Below are 20,624 nucleotides of genomic sequence, written 5' to 3'. Positions count from 1 at the left end.
GCTAGATCAAACAACTGCAAGTGGGTCAGGGGCATTACTTATTGAACGTCCCTCGTACATAGTCTTTATCCTGTCTTCTTTTTATATTACCTTTTTTCATTTAATTAAGTTTATTTCCATTTTTTATTTTATTGTTTTATTTTTTCATTTTATAATATTGGTTTCAATGTCGTGGACATGGAGGTCGATTACATAACTCCACTGTTTAACACAAACTTTATTTTATTGACCCCGAAATGTAGAAAGGCAAAAGTCGATCTCTGCGGAATTTGAACAGGAGAATTTCCGCCGAAATATTTTATAGACATTGATCTATACTTGTCTTTTTTCCATATACATTGTTCAACTATATATACTATTTCACTAGTTCATAATTAGGCCTGTTTTGATGTGGTATCGTGTTAGTGATGTGATATAGATTGGCGGACAACAATATCTAACAGACTATGTTCGTTGTGTTGTTTCTATGTCTTATTTGCCGTTCCTAATGTTGATCTTATCATGTCGTACGTGCATCGAAAATGGAATTACATGACTCCACTGTTTAACAAAAACTTTATTTTATTGACCCCGAAATGTAGAAAGGCAAAAGTCGATCTCTGCGGAATTTGAACAGGAGAATTTCCACCGAAATATTTTATAGACATTGATCTATACTTGTCTTTTTTCCATATACATTGTTCAACTATATTTGTGCGTGCATCGAAAATGGAATTACATGACTCCACTGTTTAACAAAAACTTTATTTTATTGACCCCGAAATGTTGAAAGGCAAAAGTCGATCTCTGCGGAATTGAACAGGAGAATTTCCACCGAAATATTTTATAGACATTGATCTATACTTGTCTTTTTTCCATATACATTGTTCAACTATATATACTATTTCACTAGTTCGTAATTAGGCTTGTTTTGGTGTGGTATCGTGTTAGTGATGTGATATAGATTGGCGGACAACAATATCTAACAGACTATGTTCGTTGTGTTGTTTCTATGTCTTATTTGCCGTTCCTAATCTTGATCTTATCATGTCGTGCGTGCATCGAAAATGGAATTACATGACTCCACTGTTTAACACAAACTTTATTTTATTGACCCCGAAATGTAGAAAGGCAAAAGTCGATCTCTGCGGAATTTGAACAGGAGAATTTCCACCGAAATATTTTATAGACATTGATCTATACTTGTCTTTTTTCCATGTACATTGTTCAACTATATTTGTGCGTGCATCGAAAATGGAATAAGTTTTTTTCTTTTTAGGAAAAAAAAGTACAGTTTTGCAACTACGTACATGCTAATTTTCTACTTTGATGTTGTTACTTGTGGTAAAAAAGCAGGTGTTGACATAATGTACATAATACGATCAGGTTTCGCTACTACTGATTAATATTGATAACCAGGCAGCGTTTGTGTTCTTAACGCTGCTGAGACAGTCGGATTGAATGGTATTGCCGAGATGTCGAAACCATAGTGTTATCAGTTTGGCAACTGATGATGGGAATACTTTAAAAACATGCTTGTTTCTAGATTTTATATCGTAGTCTCGATATTCTGAGTTGACCTTCTTTTAAGTAAAGTTTTTTTTTTGTTATATGAATTCTTGGTTTGTGGAAATTGCTTGCAGGAGTGGCTGTGTGGTAAGTAGCTTGTTACCAACCACATGGTTCCGGGTTCAATCCCACTGTGTGGCACCTTGGGCAAGTGTCTTCTACTATAGCCTCGGGCCGACCAAAGCCTTGTGAGTGGATTTGGTAGACGGAAACTGAAAGAAGCCCATTTTATATATGTATATATATATATATATAGGCGCAGGAGTGGCTGTGTGGTAAGTAGCTTGTTTACCAACCACATAGTTCCGGGTTCAATCCCACTGTGTGGCACCTTGGGCAAGTGTCTTCTACTATAGCCTCGGGCCGACCAAAGCCTTGTGAGTAGATTTGGTAGACGGAAACTGAAAAGAAGCCCGTCATATATATGTATATATATATATATATGCGTGTGTGTGTTTGTGTCTGTGTTTGTCCCCCTAGCATTGCTTGACAACCGATGCTAGTGTGTTTATGTCCCCGTCACTTAGCAGTTCGGCAAAAGAGACCGATAGAATAAGTACTGGGCTTACAAAAGAATAAGTCTCGGGGTCGAGTTGCTCGATTAAAGGCAGTGCTCCAGCATGGCCGCAGTCAAATGACTGAAACAAGTAAAAGAGTAAAGAGTATTAATTTTGGTTGTTATATTTTCATAGCTAAATCTTATTAACGTTACATAACACTTAGGTATTGGTGTCTTGTTTTGAGAGGTTCAGTGCCACACTCACCCACACACACATTCATAGTACATATGAATACACGCACACACACACACACGCACACACACACGCGCACACACACACACACACGCACACACACATACACGCACACGCACACACACGCGCACACACACACGCACACACACATAGGACAACCATCCTTCCGACTGTTTTGGAGTACCTGATTCATGGATGTCTCTCTATCATTGGATTAACTTACCTTATTCATTCGGAGTACTCCATTTCTGCACCTTTTATATATATATATATATATATGTCAGGCTTCTTTCAGTTTCCATCTACCAAATCCGCTCACAAGGCTTTGGTCAGTCTAGAAAACACTTTCCCATGCTGAAACCGAAACACGAAGTTGGGAAGGAATCTTATTACGCACGTGCGAGCGCAAATGATGCTTTTACTGCAGGCTTTATTCTCTTGTTTTTTACTGCCCTATTCTGAAGAACTTCCTATACTTAACCAAAGTACTGCCATGCCCTCCCCTATACAGCATATCGAAAGAGTCCAGAAGCTGGCTACCCTCATGGTTCTTGGTCTCAAGAATTTGTCTTATGAAGAAAGGCTGAAGACGCTCGACCTTTATTCTCTAGAAAAACGACGACGCCGTGGTGATCTCATTCTCGCTCACAACATCATAAGCCGAAAGTGTAACTTCTCGAAAGAGCTGTTCTTCACTCCTGCTCCAGAGCGTCGGCTGCGGGGTCATTCCGAAAATCTCTACCTGCGACGATTTCATCTCAATCGAAGGAGAGGAGCTTTCTCCGTCCGGGTTGTGGATCCGTGGAACAAGCTGCCAGACAAGATGGTGAAGATGCCGACGACCGCTCGGTTCAAAGTCTCCCTTGACCTCAAGTGGCCTGAACTCTTTACATGAACACCACCCTGTACATAACTCCATGTCCCCCTAGACGACGCCGTGGTGATCTCATTCTCGCTCACAACATCATAAGCGGAAAGTGTAACCTCTCGAAAGAGCTGTTCTTCACTCCTGCTCCAGAGCGTCGGCTGCGGGGTCATTCCGAAAAGCTCTACCTGCGACGATTTCATCTCAATCGAAGGAGAGGGGCTTTCTCCGTCCGGGTTGCGGATCCGTGGAACAAGCTGCCAGACGAGATGGTGAAGATGCCGACGACCGCTCGGTTCAAAGTCTCCCTTGACCTCAAGTGGCCTGAACTCTTTACATGAACACCACCCTGTACTTAACTCCATGGCCCCCTGCATGGCCTTGCTTTTTGCTTTTGAGCCAAAAAACTAACTAACTAACTAACTAACCATTCTTTGAGAAAACACTTTTTAAAGAAAAATAGCATCAGTGAAATAGATATAAAATAAAGATCGGTTGGTTGCGGATAGAATATCTTTTGTCGAGATTTGGGTATACTTCATGAAGTTCGATCTGGTGCTAATCAACAACGCAAAATGGCCACGTGAAATAATGTAGTCCTGTGTGTGAATGTGAAAAGTCGTGTGTTCATGGCTGGAGTAAGCATTTCAACTCTCTTTACACTTTACTCTTTTACTTGTTTTCAGTCATTTGACTACGGCCATGCTGGAGCACCGCCTTTAGTCGAGCAACTCGACCCCGGCACTTATTCTTTGTGTAAGCCCAGTACTTATTCTATCGGTCTCTTTTTGCCGAACCGCTAAGTGACTGGGACAAAAACACATCAGCATCGGTTGTCAAGCAATGCTAGGGGGACAAACACACACACACACAAACACATACATATATATATATATATACATATATACGACAGGCTTCTTTCAGTTTCCGTCTACCAAATCCACTCACAAGGCATTGGTCGGCCCGGGGCTATAGCAGAAGACACTTGCCCAAGATGCCACGCAGTGGGACTGAACCCTGAACCATGTGGTTGGTTAGCAAGCTACTTACCACACAGCCACTCCTGCGCCTGTGATCATTCTGATTTAAAAAAATACAGAATGACCATAATTGAAAGCTCTTTAATTAGGGGTCTACAAGATGGGTCCACTTGGGGTTAGAGACCAGGAAGACGAGGACAACTTGGGTGGGGTGATCGTAGATCCATTATGTGGGAAGCAAGAAGTGTATGGATCACAGTTAGAGTATCTGTAATCAAATGTTCGTTGGGATCCAGAATGACTTGTATTTTAACAATAGCTATGAATATCTATAATACGCAGGGGATTTTTAGGGGACTGTACCTCCGAAAAGCCTAAACCTTGTGTATAATACGCACCCCTTCTCTAACTTAAGTCAAGGAGTTCTATAGAGCGTCCTTGGTTTGTAAAGATATATACCTTAACGTCCTTTATTATTATCTATATATATAAAACTGTAGTTGTGTGAGTGTCTGTCCCCTTCGATTTAGATTCCTAACTACTCCCACATTTTGCGGTGCAGTTTAACCAAATTCGGGTATCTTATAGTCGTGATTCATATCGAGACCGTCTGGGTATTAGCGCGCGTCTACGATGAGTCTACGATTTTAAATATAATTTAACATCATTTTTTATTCCATTTTAATGCATAATTTTTCGTGTGCCGATGACGGCGGAGTTGGCGTCCATGGTCACACCTGCACCTGTTTGCTTCTCCCCCTTCTTCCCTCCCTCGTGAAGCTGTGGGGAAGGGAGTGTAAGGAAATCTACGCCGTAAAGCGTTGTCAAGGAGACCAGCGTCCTTTTAGAACAACGACTTCATGGCTTGAAGACACCAAAACAGAAATGGCTAAGAAAGCCCGAATTGGCATCTATAAGGGAAGTAACTCTCTAAAAATGCTTATATAGTTATTTCCCTTACAAACCCGAGCAACGCCGGGCGATACTGCTAGTTAATTATAATAATGTAGAGTCCTAGATATACAATATTGAATAAAATATGTGACGTTCACAGCTGGGACATGTTTGGTTTGCTGTACAAGAGATTACCTGGGGCTAAAGAACAACGTCGAAAAACTACAGCCGCGAATACTATTATATGTTAGACTAGCAGTATAGCCCGGCGTTGCCCGGGTATGTAAGAGCCCCTAGTAGGCAACGACTAATCCCAATCTAGTCCTTTCCCCCTAGGGAACGAAGGCGCATGTGTAACTCGCAATGTCTTCTCTTCACTCGAATACTTCTGTGTATACGATGTTCCTAGCTGTCCCTTTGGGCGATAAAAAGGTCGAGTTGCATCCCCTAGACAGTCTGTGGTTTGTGTTTAATACACAAATCGGTTTGCTATGTGTGCCACATATGATTTAATTGACCGATTTTTTCCAGTAATAAAGTATCCTACTGGAATAAAAAGGGCCATATAGCTCCTTGGAGCCGACATGATGATGCTCGCTGTGAATTTAAAAAAAAAATCCTGCCAATTTGTGAAAGATATTGTCGAAAATATGTCATCTTGAATTTGAACGCGATTTCCCAAAATGGCATGATTTTATCGATTTTTTCTAATGATAAGGTATTGCATGGAAAACTAACGTCAGAATTAAGTTTCTTAGGGTAACATTAAGCTTCACCATGAGTTTGGTGAAAATCGATTGCAAGTTGCGAAAACTACAACAGAAAATGTGTTGCATATAAGAAGCTTAGATTCTCGACCCCATGTCGAATTCATCAATTTTTTTCAGAACTGGGGGAACTTTTCAAAATTTTCGCTACGTTAGTTTTGAATTATGACATTGGGCTATGAGTGTGTGTCAAGTTTCATCAGAATCGGTTGAAAGCCGTGGTCAGGGTAAGGGTACAACCTGACAGACAGACAGACAGACAAACTGCCGTTTATATATAGAGAGAAAAATCGATTGCAAGTTGCGAAAACTACAACAGAAAATGTGTTGCATATAAGAAGCTTAGATTCTCGACCCCATGTCGAATTTATCAATTTTTTTCAGAACTGGGGGAACTTTACAAAATTTTCGCTGCGTTAGTTTTGAATTATGACATTGGGCTATGAGTGTGTCTCAAGTTTCATCAGAATCGGTTGAAAGCCGTGGTCAGGGTAAGGGTACAACTTGACAGACACGCAGACAGACAAACTGCCGTTTATATATACAGAGATAATGTATTCGTAGACAGACTATTTTTGAATAAATGATCAGATGGTCACAGCTGGAACATTCTTTGAACAAAGGTCTGTCGCATTTGACTGATTGGTAGCTAAACAACTACAGTGATAGCCGCTCCGTTACCGATCATAATATGGCGAATTAACAGAATCGATATTCGTTCCGTATTTGTGTTCTGAGTTCGATAATCACCACGATCAGCTTTTGCCTTGTAATCCTTTACTCTTTTACTCTTTTACTTGTTTCAGTCATTTGACTGCGGCCATGCTGGAGCACCGCCTTTTAGTACTTATTCTATCGGTCTCTTTTTGCCGAACCGCTAAGTAACGGGAACGTAAACACACCAGCATCGGTTGTCAAGCAACGCTAGGGAGACAAACACAGACACACAAACACACACATATACATATATATACATATATACGACAGGCTTCTTTCAGTTTCCGTCTACCAAATCCACTCACAAGGCATTGGTCGGCCCGGGGCTATAGCAGAAGACACTTGCCCAAGATGCCACGCAGTTGGACTGAACCCGGAACCGTGTGGTTGGTAAGCAAGCTACTTACCACACAGCCACCCCTAAGTCTATATACATATATACGACAGGCTTCTTTCAGTTTCCGTCTACCAAATCCACTCACAAGGCATTGGTCAGCCCGGGGCTATAGCAGAAGACACTTGCCCAAGATGTCACGCAGTGGGACTGAACCCGCAACCGTGTGGTTGGTTAGCAAGCTACTTACCACACAGCCACCCCTGCGCCTTTCGGTATCGATAAATGTAAAGTACCAGGGTTCTATTCTTCTCCTAGTTTCACTTTCGTTTTCTTATTTATTTCCGAAAAACGATCGATTGCTCTGGCGTTGTTGGCATTTTGCAGATTTAAAAAGCTGAAATCGCGCCGCCACATCGAGGACACACCGTAGGCAAATTGAGGTTCCAGGGCACCTATGTAAATTTACTGAGTACAGAAATACATATATACATATACATACATATATGTGTGTATGTGTGTATGTATATATATATATATATATACATACATACTCTTTTAGTCTTTTACTTGTTTCAGTAATTTGACTGCGGCCTATCGATCAAATCGACACCGGGACTTATTCTTTGTAAGCCCAGTACTTATTCTATCGGTCTCTTTTTGCCGTACCGCTAAGTGACGGGGACGTAAACACACCAGCATCGGTTGTCAAGCAATGCTGGGGGGGACAAACACAGACATACAAACACACACACATACATATATATATATATAATATATATATATATATATACCACAGGCTTCTTTCAGTTTCCGTCTATCAAATCCACTCACAAGGCATTGGTCGACCCGAGGCTATAGTAGAAGACACTTGCCGAAGGTGCCACGCAATGGAACTGAACGCGGAACCATGTGGCTGGTTAGCAAGCTACTTACCACACAGCCACTCCTGCGCCTATATATATATATATATATATATATATATATATATATATACATACACATACACACGTGCGCATAACGAGGTGGGAGAAACTAGTACTCGAATACCAAAGGTAGAATAATATGTTGTTTGTCAAAGCTGAAAAAATCTTCAGCCACGCTAAATGTGTGTGTATGTTTGTGTGTGTGTGAGAGAGAGAGGGGGGGTAAAAAGGGACGCAGTGTGATCTCTTTTACTCTTTTACTTGTTTCAGTCATTTGACTGCGGCCATGCTGGAGCACCGCCTTTAGTCGAGCAACTCGACCCCGGGACTTATTCTTTGTAAGCTTAGTACTTATTCTAGGTCTATATATATATATAGGTGTATATATATATATATACACGACAGGCTTCTTTCAGTTTCCGTCTACCAAATCCACTCACAAGGCTTTGGTCGGCCCGAGGCTATAGCAGAAGACACTTGCCCAAGGTGCCACGCAGTGGGACTGAACCCAGAACCATGTGGTTGGTTAGCAAGCTACTTACCACACAGCCACCCCTGCGCCTTTGTTATGTATTTGTCTGAATATTTTTTATCCTACCTAATGCGCCTACTATGATAGGAATTGTTTCTGTTTTTAGACTCCACGTTCGTGTTACCTTTATTTCCAGATCTATGAACTTTGAAAGTTTCTCCGTTTTTTTCTTGAGAAACATTGCTATCTATTGGCATTGATACATCGATTAGAAAGCACTCTTTTTCCTTGGTGATTTCTGACAACTATATCTGGCCTATTGCCCTTAACTTCTCTAATCTGTGTGTATTGGCATATCCCAGAATATGGTCTGAGCTCTCATTTTCTGAAATCTTTTTTGAGGTGTGCCATCTTTTGTCTCTTGTTATTTATTCCACAGTGTTCGCATAGCTTTTAGCGTAACTAGGTTCCAACTCTCGTGTGTTTGTGAATATATTCCTTTATAACCAGAACTGGACAACCAGAGACAATATGATTTATTATTATTATTATTATTATTATTCAGTAGTTTTATTTTTATAGCGTGCTTTCACTTCACTACCGAGCGCAGCTCTGTGTGCCTTGGGTATGTGCTGTGATTTGTTGTGATGCTCTGATGGTTATTGTATGGAAAGTGTTCTGCGTAGGATGTGTGCAGTGCCTAGTAGTGCAATTTTCTGTATGTTATATGTGTTTGTAAGTCCTGGTGTTTTTGTTATGTATTTGTCTGAATATTTTTTTATCATGCCTAATGCACCTACTATGATAGGAATTGTTTCTGTTTTCAGATTCCACATTCTAGTTACCTCTATTTCCATGTCTTTGTATTTTGAGAGTTTCTCCATTTCTTTTAGAGTAACGTTGTCATCTGCCGGTATTGATACATCAATTAGAAAGCATTTTTTTTCTTCATCATATTATTATTATTATTATTGAGTGAGAGAGCAGTGCATGCCATCAAAGTGACTCTGGGTTACAAATATACGAAGCCCAGTATACCCATCATGACTACCCGTCTGATAAGGGTACACTAGGCACATGCATCACAACCATATGTGCGCGACATGGTGATCTCATATCAAAATAAACAGCGCATGACCTTGCAGGTGGGGCCCAGTTAGAATTTTCTTCAGGTCGAGTAGCCCATCCCACTCGAAAGGTCCCTGAATAAGGGTTGTTTAAGGATGTTGAACGAAACACCCGTGTTTCCAGAGGTGAATTATTCAAACCCCAAAGAAACCCTCTCAATACATGGCTATGATGCTCCCCCACTACTTCTGCTCGTGATCATAGATGCAGATATCATCAGCCACTAAGGGACATGCTCAACTGGTTAAGGTCAAACAACTGACAAGCAAATCTGTGGTATTGAGCAGAATATTTGCTGTAGCCCATCTTTTATACCAAGACAAAACAATGTACATGATAACACTTCCAATCAGTTAAGATCAGAAGCCATGAGAGCCATTGCCTGGTACACAGCCTCGATCACTGATTCCCAACACGGATTCGTGCCGAAGAGATCATGCTTCACCAACTTACTAATAATGGAAGAATTGGTGACGCGCATCCTCGATGATAGTGATGCTGTTGACATCGTTTTATTGGACTTTGCCAAAGCTTTTGACTCGGTAAACCACCGCCTGCTACTTGTCAAGCTTCAAGCATATAGTTTCCATCCGGATATTGTACGATGGGTTGGTGCCTTCCTCTCAGATCGCTCCTTCCAAGTTCAAGTTAATGGCTCGCGGTCCGACGTCTCCAGTGCGAGCAGTGGCGTGCCTCAAGGTTCAGTGCTTGGGCCCTTGTTGTTCTTAGTCTTCATAAATGACTTGCCCGACGACCTCACGCAACACACCCTTCTATTTGCCGACGATATCAAACTGGTCGCTCCTCGCGGTAGTATAGAGGATCTTCGTCGATGCCTCCACCAAATTTGGAAGTGGTCTAACGATTGGGACCTGTGTCTGAACGTGTCAAAGTGCTGTCATCTGCCTGTCGGCTCTACTCCTGCAACTCAACTTGATTTCGAGCCGGGTCGTCTGCTGCTGGAGAGGACCGATCAGGTAAAGGACCTGGGTATCTTGGTGGATTCCTCCTTTTCGCCTTCGGCCCAGTGCGTCCATGCTGCCAACAAAGCGCGCGGAATTCTGTTTTTGATTCGACGGTCAATCATAATGCTCACAGCAGCCATATTCCTGCCACTCTATGTCACGCTGGTGAGACCCATATTGGAGTATGGGATTCAAGCCTCTTCTCCTTATCTCCTGAAAGACATACAGCACCTCGAAAGAGTCCAGAGGCTGGCTACCCGCATCGTTCATGGTCTCAAAAATTTGTCCTACGAAGAAAGGCTGAGGACGCTCGACCTTTATTCTCTTGAAAAACGCAGCCGCCGTGGTGATCACATTCTCGCCCACAACATCATAAGCGGGAAGTTTAACCTCTCGAAAGAGCTGTTCTTCACTCCTGCTCCGGAGCGTCGGCTGCGGGGTCATTCCGAAAGGCTCTACCTGCGACGATTTCATCTCAATCGAAGGAGAGGAGCTTTCTCCGTCCGGGTTGCGGATCCGTGGAACAAGCTGCCAGACGAGATGGTGAAGATGCCGACGACCGCTTTGTTCAAAGCCTCCCTGGACCTCAAGTGGCCTGAACTCTTTACATGAACACCACCCTGTACTTAACTCCATGTCCCCCTACATGGCCTTGCTATTTGCTTTTGAGCCAAATTAACTAACTAACTAACTAACTAACTAACTAACTAACTGCATCAGGGCATTTGATGCTCCCCCACTACTTCTGCTCGTGATCAGAGATGCACATATCGTCAGCCACTAAGGGACATGCTCAACTGGTTAAGGTCAAACAACTGACAAGCAAATCTGTGGTATTGAACAGAATATTTACTGTAGCCTATCTTTTATACCAAGACAAAACAATGTACATGATAACACTTCCAATCAGTTAAGATCAGAAGCCATGAGAGCCACTGCCTGGTACTGCATCAGGGCATTGCTCCCCCACTACTTCTGCTCGTGATCAGAGATGCACATATCGTCAGCCACTAAGGGACATGCTCAACTGGTTAAGGTCAAACGACTGACAAGCAAATCTGTGGTATTGAGCAGAATATTTGCTGTAGCCCATCTTTTATACCAAGACAAAACAATGTACATGATAACACTTTCAATCAGTTAAGATCAGAAGCCATGAGAGCCACTGCCTGGTACTGCATCAGGGCATTATTATTATCATTATTATTATTATTATTATCATTATCATTATCATTATTATTATTATTATTATTATTATCATTATCATTATTATTATTATTATCATTATTATTATTATATTATTATTATTATATCATTATCATTATTATTATTATTATCATTATTATTATTATCATTATTATTATCATTATTATTATTATTATTGTTATTATTATTATTATTATCATTATTATTATTATCATTATTATTATTATCATTATCATTATTATTATTATTATTATTATTCAGTAGTTTTATTTTTATAGCGTGCTTTCACTTCACTACCGAGCGCAGCTCTGTGTGCCTTGGGTATGTGCGGTGATTTGTTGTGATGCTCTGATGGTTATTGTATGGAAAGTGTTCTGCGTAGGATGTGTGCAGTGCCTAGTAGTGCAATTTTCTGTATGTTATATGTGTTTGTAAGTCCTGGTGTTTTTGTTATGTATTTGTCTGAATATTTTTTTATCATGCCTAATGCACCTACTATGATAGGAATTGTTTCTGTTTTCAGATTCCACATTCTAGTTACCTCTATTTCCAGGTCTTTGTATTTTGAGAGTTTCTCCATAATGTTGGCATAGCTTCCAATGTATGTAGGTTCCAACTCTGTCATGTCTGTGAATATATTCCTTCTTAGCCAAGACTGGGCAGCTAGAGATAATATGATTTATTGTTTCTTGTCCATCTCCACATATTCTGCAGTTACTTGTAATATTTCTTTTCATTACATGTTTTTGGTAATTTCTGGTGGGGAGGCTTTGGTCTTGTGCTGCAATTAAAAATCCCTCTGTTTATTATTATTATTATTATCTTGTTTATGAATGGGCGAATTATTTTATCTATTTATTTTCCCCATACAACACTTTCAATGACCACTAATAAATCTCTCATAATAAAAATTCATAATGACTGTTAAAATAATAATTAATAAATCTTCTGACGAAGCTCTTTTGTTATAAAACATCAACACACACACACATGCCCGCACGCATGCGCACAATTTAATGTGATTGCTTTTATGTTTCAGTACGAAAATGACATTCCCTACGGGACTTGTGTGGAAGGCATGTATGATCCCCCTCACAGATCAATACCGAGTCACCCCCTGTCCACGCACACTGCCAACTTAAACCATGGACCTATACCGCAGTATCCGTCGTACTCACCCAGTAACAATATGCCAGGGGTTGTGAATTCCTCCCAGGACGGACAGCTTAAGCGAGACAAGGATGCAATTTACGGGTAAGAATGTCTAAGCTTTTCTTGCCATTTTTTTTCACGTATATATTTGTCTGTGTTTATGTGTGAATGTGCGTGTGCGAGCGTGCTCTCCCTCTATGTGTGTGTGTGTGTGTGTGTGTGTGTGTGTGTGTGTTTGCTCTCCCTCTATCTGTGTGTATATACTCTTTACTCTTTTACTTGTTTCAGTCATTTGACTGCGGCCATGCCGGAGCACCGCCTTTAATCGAGCAAATCGACCCCGGGACTTATTCTTTTTGTAAGCCCAGTACTTATTCTATCGGTCTCTTTTGCCGAACCGCTAAGTAACGGGGACACAAACACACCAGCATCGGTTGTCAAGCAATGCTAGGGGAACAAACACAGATACACAAAGACACACACGCATATATATATATATATATATATATATATATATATATATATATATATATATATATGACGGGCTTCTTTCAGTTTCCGTCTACCAAATCCACTCACAAGGCTTTGGTCGGCCCGAGGCTATAGTAGAAGACACTTGCCGAAGGTGCCACGCAGGGGGGCTGAATCCGGAACCATGTGGTTGGTAAACTAGCTACTTACCACACAGCCACTCCTGCGCCTATATATATATATATATATATATATATATATATACGACGGGCTTCTTTCAGTTTCCGTCTACCAAATCCACTCACAAGGCTTTGGTCGGCCCGAGGCTATAGTAGAAGTCACTTGCCGAAGGTGCCACGCAGTGGGACTGAACCCGGAACCATGTGGTTGGTAAACAAGCTACTTACCACACAGCCACTCCTACGCCTATATATATATACGATGGGCTTCTTTCAGTTTCCGTCTACCAAATCCACTCACAAGGCTTTGGTCGGCCCGAGGCTATAGTAGAAGACACTTGCCCAAGGTGCCACGCAGGGGGGCTGAATCCGGAACCATGTGGTTGGTAAACAAGCTACTTACCACACAGCCACTCCTACGCCTATATATATACGATGGGCTTCTTTCAGTTTCCGTCTACCAAATCCATTCACAAGGCTTTGGTCGGCCCGAGGCTATAGTAGAAGTCACTTGCCGAAGGTGCCACGCAGTGGGACTGAACCCGGAACCATGTGGTTGGTAAACAAGCTACTTACCACACAGCCACTCCTACGCCTATGTGTATCAATATGTATACACTTAAACAAATAACCAATACACACACACGGACAATTGGCTAGAGTCAATGATCTTCTGGAGATATGCTATTGATAAAAGGTATTCGTTACAGTAATTCGTTGTTTGAAGTGCCGTCGAAATAGTTAATTGTGTATCACAATATGTTTAACTAAACTTGGCTACAAATGTTTATATTTATGGTACGAAGTGACGACTCTGAAATAAAAGTAGCGATAGAGAAATGACACCCCCACCACAATACATATATGCGTGTATGTGTATGTATTTGTGTGTATATATACACACATATATATATTATATATATTATCAAGTTATGTATATTATCAACCATCGCACAAACAATAACTCTGAGCACCTCTTCAAACTCCACCCATCTAACACCCGTGGACATATTTACAAAGTAAGAAAACAGCACAGCTCCCATGACTTCAGGAAACATTTTTTCACGCTGAGAGTTGCTGAAGCATGGAACAAACTGCCGGCATCGGTTGTTAGTTGTCGGAGCACTGCATCCTTCAAATCTTCCATGCTTCCTGAGAGATTCGCCAACACTACACCTGATCTTCTCCCCTCCATACACACGCTGAAGCATGGAACAAACTGCCAGCATCAGTTGTTAGTTGTCGGAGCACTGCATCCTTCAAATCTTCCATGCTTCCTGAGATTCGCCAACACTACACCTGATTTCTCCCCTCCATACACACGCTGAAGCATGGAACAAACTGCCAGCATCAGTTGTTAGTTGTCGGAGCACTGCATCCTTCAAAACTTCCATGCTTCCTGAGATTCGCCAACACTACACCTGATTTCTCCCCCCTCCATACACACGCAAGCATGGAACAAACTGCCGGCATCAGTTGTTAGTTGTCGGAGCACTGCATCCTTCAAAACTTCCATGCTTCCTGAGATTCGCCAACACTACACCTGATTTCCTCCCCTACATACACACACAAGCATGTATCTGACTCATACACTGTTCACTTTCCAGACATTCTACATTACTGCATGTACTTTATATGCACTTTCTGACAAGTTGTGGTGCACCTGAGCACTGTATACAATAATTTCATTATTATTATTATTATTTTTAAGTTGGGCCGAAAGTCACGCATAAGAAGCCTTTAGCGATTTATTTATATAGCTTTATTTTATTATCATCGTCATTATTATGAGAGTGAGACAGCAACGCCATGTCATCTAAGTGACTCTAGGGTACAAATTTACGAAGGCCAGTGTACCCATCATGACTACCCGTCTGATAAGGGTACACTAGGCACATGCATCACAACCATATGTACGTGACATAGTGAACTTGCATCAGGATAAACAGCACATGACCTTGCAGGTGGGGCCCAGTTAGAATTTTCTTCAGGTCGAGTAGCCCATCCCGCTCAAACGGTCCCGAATAAGGGTCGTTTAAGGATGTTGAAAGAACCACCCATGTTTCCAAAGTGAATGAATTTTCAAACCTCCAAGAATCCCTCTCAACACATGGCTATGATGCTCCCCCATTACTTCTGCTCGTAGTTTTTCGCAACTTGCAATCGATTTTCACCAAACTCATGGTGAAGCTTAATAATGTACCCTAAGAAACTTAATTCTGACGTTTAGTTTCCATGCAATACCTTATCATCAGAAAAAAATCGATAAAATCATGCCAGTTTGGGACATCGCGTTCAAATTCAAGATGACATATTTTCGACAATATCTTTCACAAATTGGCAGGAATTTTTTTAAAATTCACAGCGAGCATCATGTCTGCTCCAAGGAGCTATATGGCCCTTTTTATTCCAATAGGATACTTTATTACTGGAAAAAATCGGTCAATTAAATCATATGTGGCACACATAGCAAACCGATTTGTGTATTATTAAACACAAACCACAGACTGTCTAGGGGACGCAAATCGACCTTTTTTATCGCCCAAAGGGACAGCTAGGAACATCGTATACACAGAAGTATTCGAGTGAAGAGAAGACATTGCGACCTACACATGCGCCTTCGTTCCCGAGAGGGAAAGGACTAGATTGGGATTAGTCGTTGCCTACTAGGTGCTCTTACATACCGGGCAACGCCGGGCTATGCTGCTAGCGTATGCATAATGCAGTAGTCAGAACGGTCTGGAACAGGATAACGAAAAAGAAAAGAAAATATCTAAAAACGAAGTTGGCCATATTGAAACCGATGGGTCAAAAGAATATTGGCGTGAGTACGGCCAACAAGTTTAAAATACAACCGGCCAGGTATCGTTCTGTGGGACCATAAAGATAAGATGTGTTCTGTTATGGAGATCAGCTGCCCTCCGGTTTCCATTGTGGTTGGCAAAATAGAAGAGAAAGAGAACAACTATGGATCATAGATGAGGAGTTTGCAATTCCAGTACCCAAGATACATTCTCAGCTTCATACCCTATATTATTGAACCAACTGGATACCTACCAACCCATCTGGAGTAGATATGGCTCGACGTGGAATCTTGGGGAGAGAGAGTGCAAGTTCTTGATTCATGTGTGGTATAAGTAAAGGCGGCGAGCTGGCAGAACCGTTAGCACGCTGGGCGAAATGCGTAGCCGTATTTCGTCTGCTGTTACGTTCTGAGTTCAAATTCAGCCAAGGTCGACTTTGCCTTTCCTCCTCTCACGGTCGAAATTAAGTACCAGTTACGCACTGGGGTCGATGTAATCGACTTAATCCGTTCTCTGTCCTTTTTGTCCCTTTGTGTTTAGCCCCTTGTCGGTAGTAAGGAAATAGGTATTTCGTCTGCCGCTACGTTCTGAGTTCAAATTCCGCCGAAATCGACTTTGTCTTTCATCCTTTCGGGGTCGTTTAAATTAAGTACCAGTTACGCACTGGGATCGATATAATCGCTTAATCCGTTGTCTGTCCTTGTTTGTCCTCTTTGCGTTTAGCCCCTTGTCGGTAGTAAGGAAATAGGTATTCGTCTGCCGTACGTTCTGAGTTCAAATTCGCCGAAATCGACTTGCCTTTCATCTTTGGGGTCGTTAAATTAAGTACAGTTACGCACTGGGATCGATATAATCGACTTAATCCGTTTGTCTGTCCTTGTTTGTCCTCTCTGTTTAGTCCCTAGTGGTTTGAACGGCAGTTTTTTTAAATGATTTACACTTTTAAACTTCGTATACTGGTAGAATGTGTTTATAAAACATCTTTTTCTCTTGGCTTTATTGAGAAAGTTCTATAGTTTGTAAGATATTTGGGTCTTTTCGGTTTGAACGGCAGTTTTTTAAAATAATTTCCACGTAACTAAACACTTTTAAACTTCGTATACTGGTAGAATGTGTTTATAAAACATCTTTTTCTCTTGGCTTTATTGAGAAAATTCTATGGTTTGTAAGATATTTTTTGTGTTTTTTTCTTCAATTTCTGCAATTTCAACCAATCAATGACGTCTATTTAGGTAAAAAAAAACACATTCTGTGCCGTATGAATATGTCCCTCGTTTAAGAAGCAGATTGGGTTTATTTACATTTCTGAAAAAAAAAAAGATACCCTTCCCTCCACCCCTAACCCTAACCCTAAAGCAGATTGAAATGCAATAGATCAATACTAGGGTCATAATTATGGGTGACAATTTCATATGACATCTTTAGAAAAAACTGCCGTTCAAACAGAAAAGATCCTACATACATACATTGTCTATGTGTGTGTGTCTGTGTGTGTGTGCGAGCGCGTGCGTGTGTATGTATTTTAATGCCCTTCGCCCTAACTAACCCTAACCCTAAAGCAGATTGAAATGCAATAGATCGATACTAGGGTCATAATTATGGGTGACAATTTCATATGACATCTCTAGAAAAAACTGCCGTTCAAACAGAAAAGATCCTACAGACATACATTGTGTGTGTGTGTGTGTGGTGTGTGTGTAATACCCTTCGCCCTAACTAACCCTTACCCTAAAGCAGATTGAAATGCAATAGATCGATACTAGGGTCATAATTATGGGTGACAATTTCATATGACATCTCTAGAAAAAACTGCCGTTCAAACACAGAAAAGATCCTACATACATACATTGTGTTTGTGTGGTGTCTTTGTGTGGTGTGCGAGCGCGTGCGTGTGTATGTATTTTAATGCCCTTCGCCCTAACTAACCCTAACCCTAAAGCAGATTGAAATGCAATAGATCGATACTAGGGTCATAATTATGGGTGACAATTTCATATGACATCTCTAAAAAACTGCCGTTCAAACAGAAAAGATCCTACAGACATACATTGTTGTGTGTGTGTGTGTGTGTGTGTAATCACCCTTCGCCCTAACTAACCCAACCCTAAAGCAGATTGAAATGCAATAGATCGAGTTACTAGGGTCATAATTAGGGGTGACAATTTCATATGACATCTCTAGAAAAAACTGCCGTTCAAACAGAAAAGATCCTACATACATAAATTGTGTATGTGTGTGTGTCTGTGTGTGTGCGAGCACGTGCGTGTGTATGTATTTTAATGCCCTTCGCCCTAACTAACCCTAACCCTAAAGCAGATTGAAATGCAATAGATCGATACTAGGGTCATAATTATGGGTGACAATTTCATATGACATCTCTAGAAAAAACTGCCGTTCAAACAGAAAAGATCTTACATACATACATTGTGTATGTGTTTAGTGTGTGCGAGCGCTCGCTGCATGTGTAATGTTGTATTTTAATACATATCAAAAATGATTTTAAAGTATTTAATTAGATGTTTTAATCAAAAATATTTCCGTTTTCATGCCTTTGATCTTAATCGTCCTTAATCCCACCACACACACACACTTTATGTAATTACGTTTTTGTTTTGTGTTTTAGACATCCCTTATTTCCGCTCCTAGCTCTTATATTTGAGAAATGTGAACTCGCCACCTGTACACCGCGGGAACCCGGTGTCGCTGGGGGCGATGTCTGCTCGTCAGAATCCTTCAATGAAGATATAGCTGTTTTCTCGAAACAGGTCCTGGTATGTATAAATAAATTTTCTTACCTTTGGCACACCTTTAATTAACAATTCAAAGCACACACACAAAAAAATCCCACCTTGAACAGAATCGTAATTTCCTGATCTTTCTCAGTAACCACAGAAATATCATAATCATCCTCCAGAGTTCGTTTCCCGTGTTGGCTTGGGATTGGTAAGCCGGAGAGCTGCACTAGGCTCCAGTCTGTTTTGGATTGGTTTGTAATGTGCCTTTTGCGTGTCACCGGCATGGGTACCCGCATGGTTCATGGTCTCAAAGATTTGTCCTATGAAGAAAGGCTGAGGACCTCGACCTTTATTCTCTAGAAAAACGCAGCCGCCGTGGTGATCTCATCTCGCCCACAGCATCAGAAGCGAAAGTGTAACCTCTTGAAAGAGCTGTTCTTCACTCCTGCTCCAGAGCGTCGGCTTCGGGGTCATTCTGAAAAGCTCTATCTGCGACGATTTCATCTCAATCAAAGGAGAGGAGCTTTCTCCGTCCGGGATGCGGATCCGTGGAACAAGCTGCCAGACGAGATGGTGAAGATGCCGACGACCGCTTGGTGAAAGTCTCCCTTGACCTCAAGTGGCCAGAACTCTTTACATGAACACCACCCTGTACTTAACTCCATGTCCTCCTACATGGCCTTGCTATTTGCTTTTGAGCCAATTAACTAACTAACTAACTACCTTTTATGTGTCACCTACACGGGTGCTTTTTACGTATCATCGGCATGTGTGTCTTTCACGTGTCTTCTCGAACACAGCAAATCGCCTGAAGTCTAGGAAAAAGCAACTCGGAGTCTATTCTAGTAAGATAAGATTAACAAATACCATATTTGATGAGGAGGCGCAATGGCCCAGTGGTTAGGGCAGCGGACTCGCGGTCGTAGGATCGCGGTTTCGATTCCCAGACCGGGCGTTGTGAGTGTTTATTGAACGAAAACACCTAAAAGCCCCACGAGGCTCCGGCAGGGATGGTGGTGATCCCTGCTGTACTCTTTCACCACAACTTTCTCTTACTTCCTGTTTCTGTTGTACTGTTTTTCAAAGGGCCGGCCTTGTCACTCTCCTGTGTCACGCACTGAATATCCCCGAGAACTACGTTAAGGGTACACGTGTCTGTGGAGTGCTCAGCACTTACACGTTAATTTCACGAGCAGGCTGTTCCGTTGATTCGGATTAAACCGGAACCCTCGTCGTCGTAACCGACGGAGTGCTTCCAAAAGTAACCATATTTGATGATATATAAAGATGAACTCTAAAAAAAGTAACTGCTATTTTTTAGTGGTGAGGTATTTGTCATTGACAAGGCCAAAAGAGGCCAAAATCATGTGATCTGGTTATCCTAACAGTGGAAGTAGCAGTGACTGTCTGCCATAAGTGATATCTATGATGAGCTTTTAAACACCGTATAGACCATGTGAGAGGTTTTCTCTCTTGGTTAAATATCACAGTATTTGTGTGTTCTAACGCAGCATCCACTTTTAATAGGTAAATTCATAAAAAAAGACAGTAATTAAATTTAAATTTACCTCTTTGATATTACTATTTTATTCTGGCGGACGCCCGTAGCCATTCGATGATTCTAAACTAACTTTATAGAAACGGCTTTCATAGTTCTTATTGTGTAGGTTGAACTATACTCTTTACTCTTTTACTTGTTTCAGTCATTTGACTGCGGCCATGCTGGAGC

The 20,624-nt window shown here is 41.3% G+C and overlaps 1 protein-coding gene across 1 annotated transcript in view; it reads left to right on the top strand.

Moving 5' to 3' along the window:
- Window positions 1-2,173: 2,173 nt before the first annotated feature.
- Window positions 2,174-20,624, top strand: part of LOC115227595 (homeobox protein Meis1-like) — a 31,176-nt gene continuing 12,725 nt past the window's right edge. The window contains 4 exon segments of the mRNA XM_036498667.1: window positions 2,174-2,177; window positions 7,151-7,157; window positions 12,594-12,808; window positions 18,784-18,931. Of these exon segments, the coding sequence (XP_036354560.1) occupies window positions 12,633-12,808; window positions 18,784-18,931 (324 nt within the window). The 5' untranslated portion in view covers window positions 2,174-2,177; window positions 7,151-7,157; window positions 12,594-12,632.

Source organism: Octopus sinensis, unplaced genomic scaffold (assembly GCF_006345805.1).
Source record: "Octopus sinensis unplaced genomic scaffold, ASM634580v1 Contig05160, whole genome shotgun sequence".
Classification (NCBI taxonomy): Eukaryota; Metazoa; Mollusca; class Cephalopoda; order Octopoda; family Octopodidae; genus Octopus; species Octopus sinensis.
This window is presented reverse-complemented; position numbering and strand designations above follow the sequence as displayed.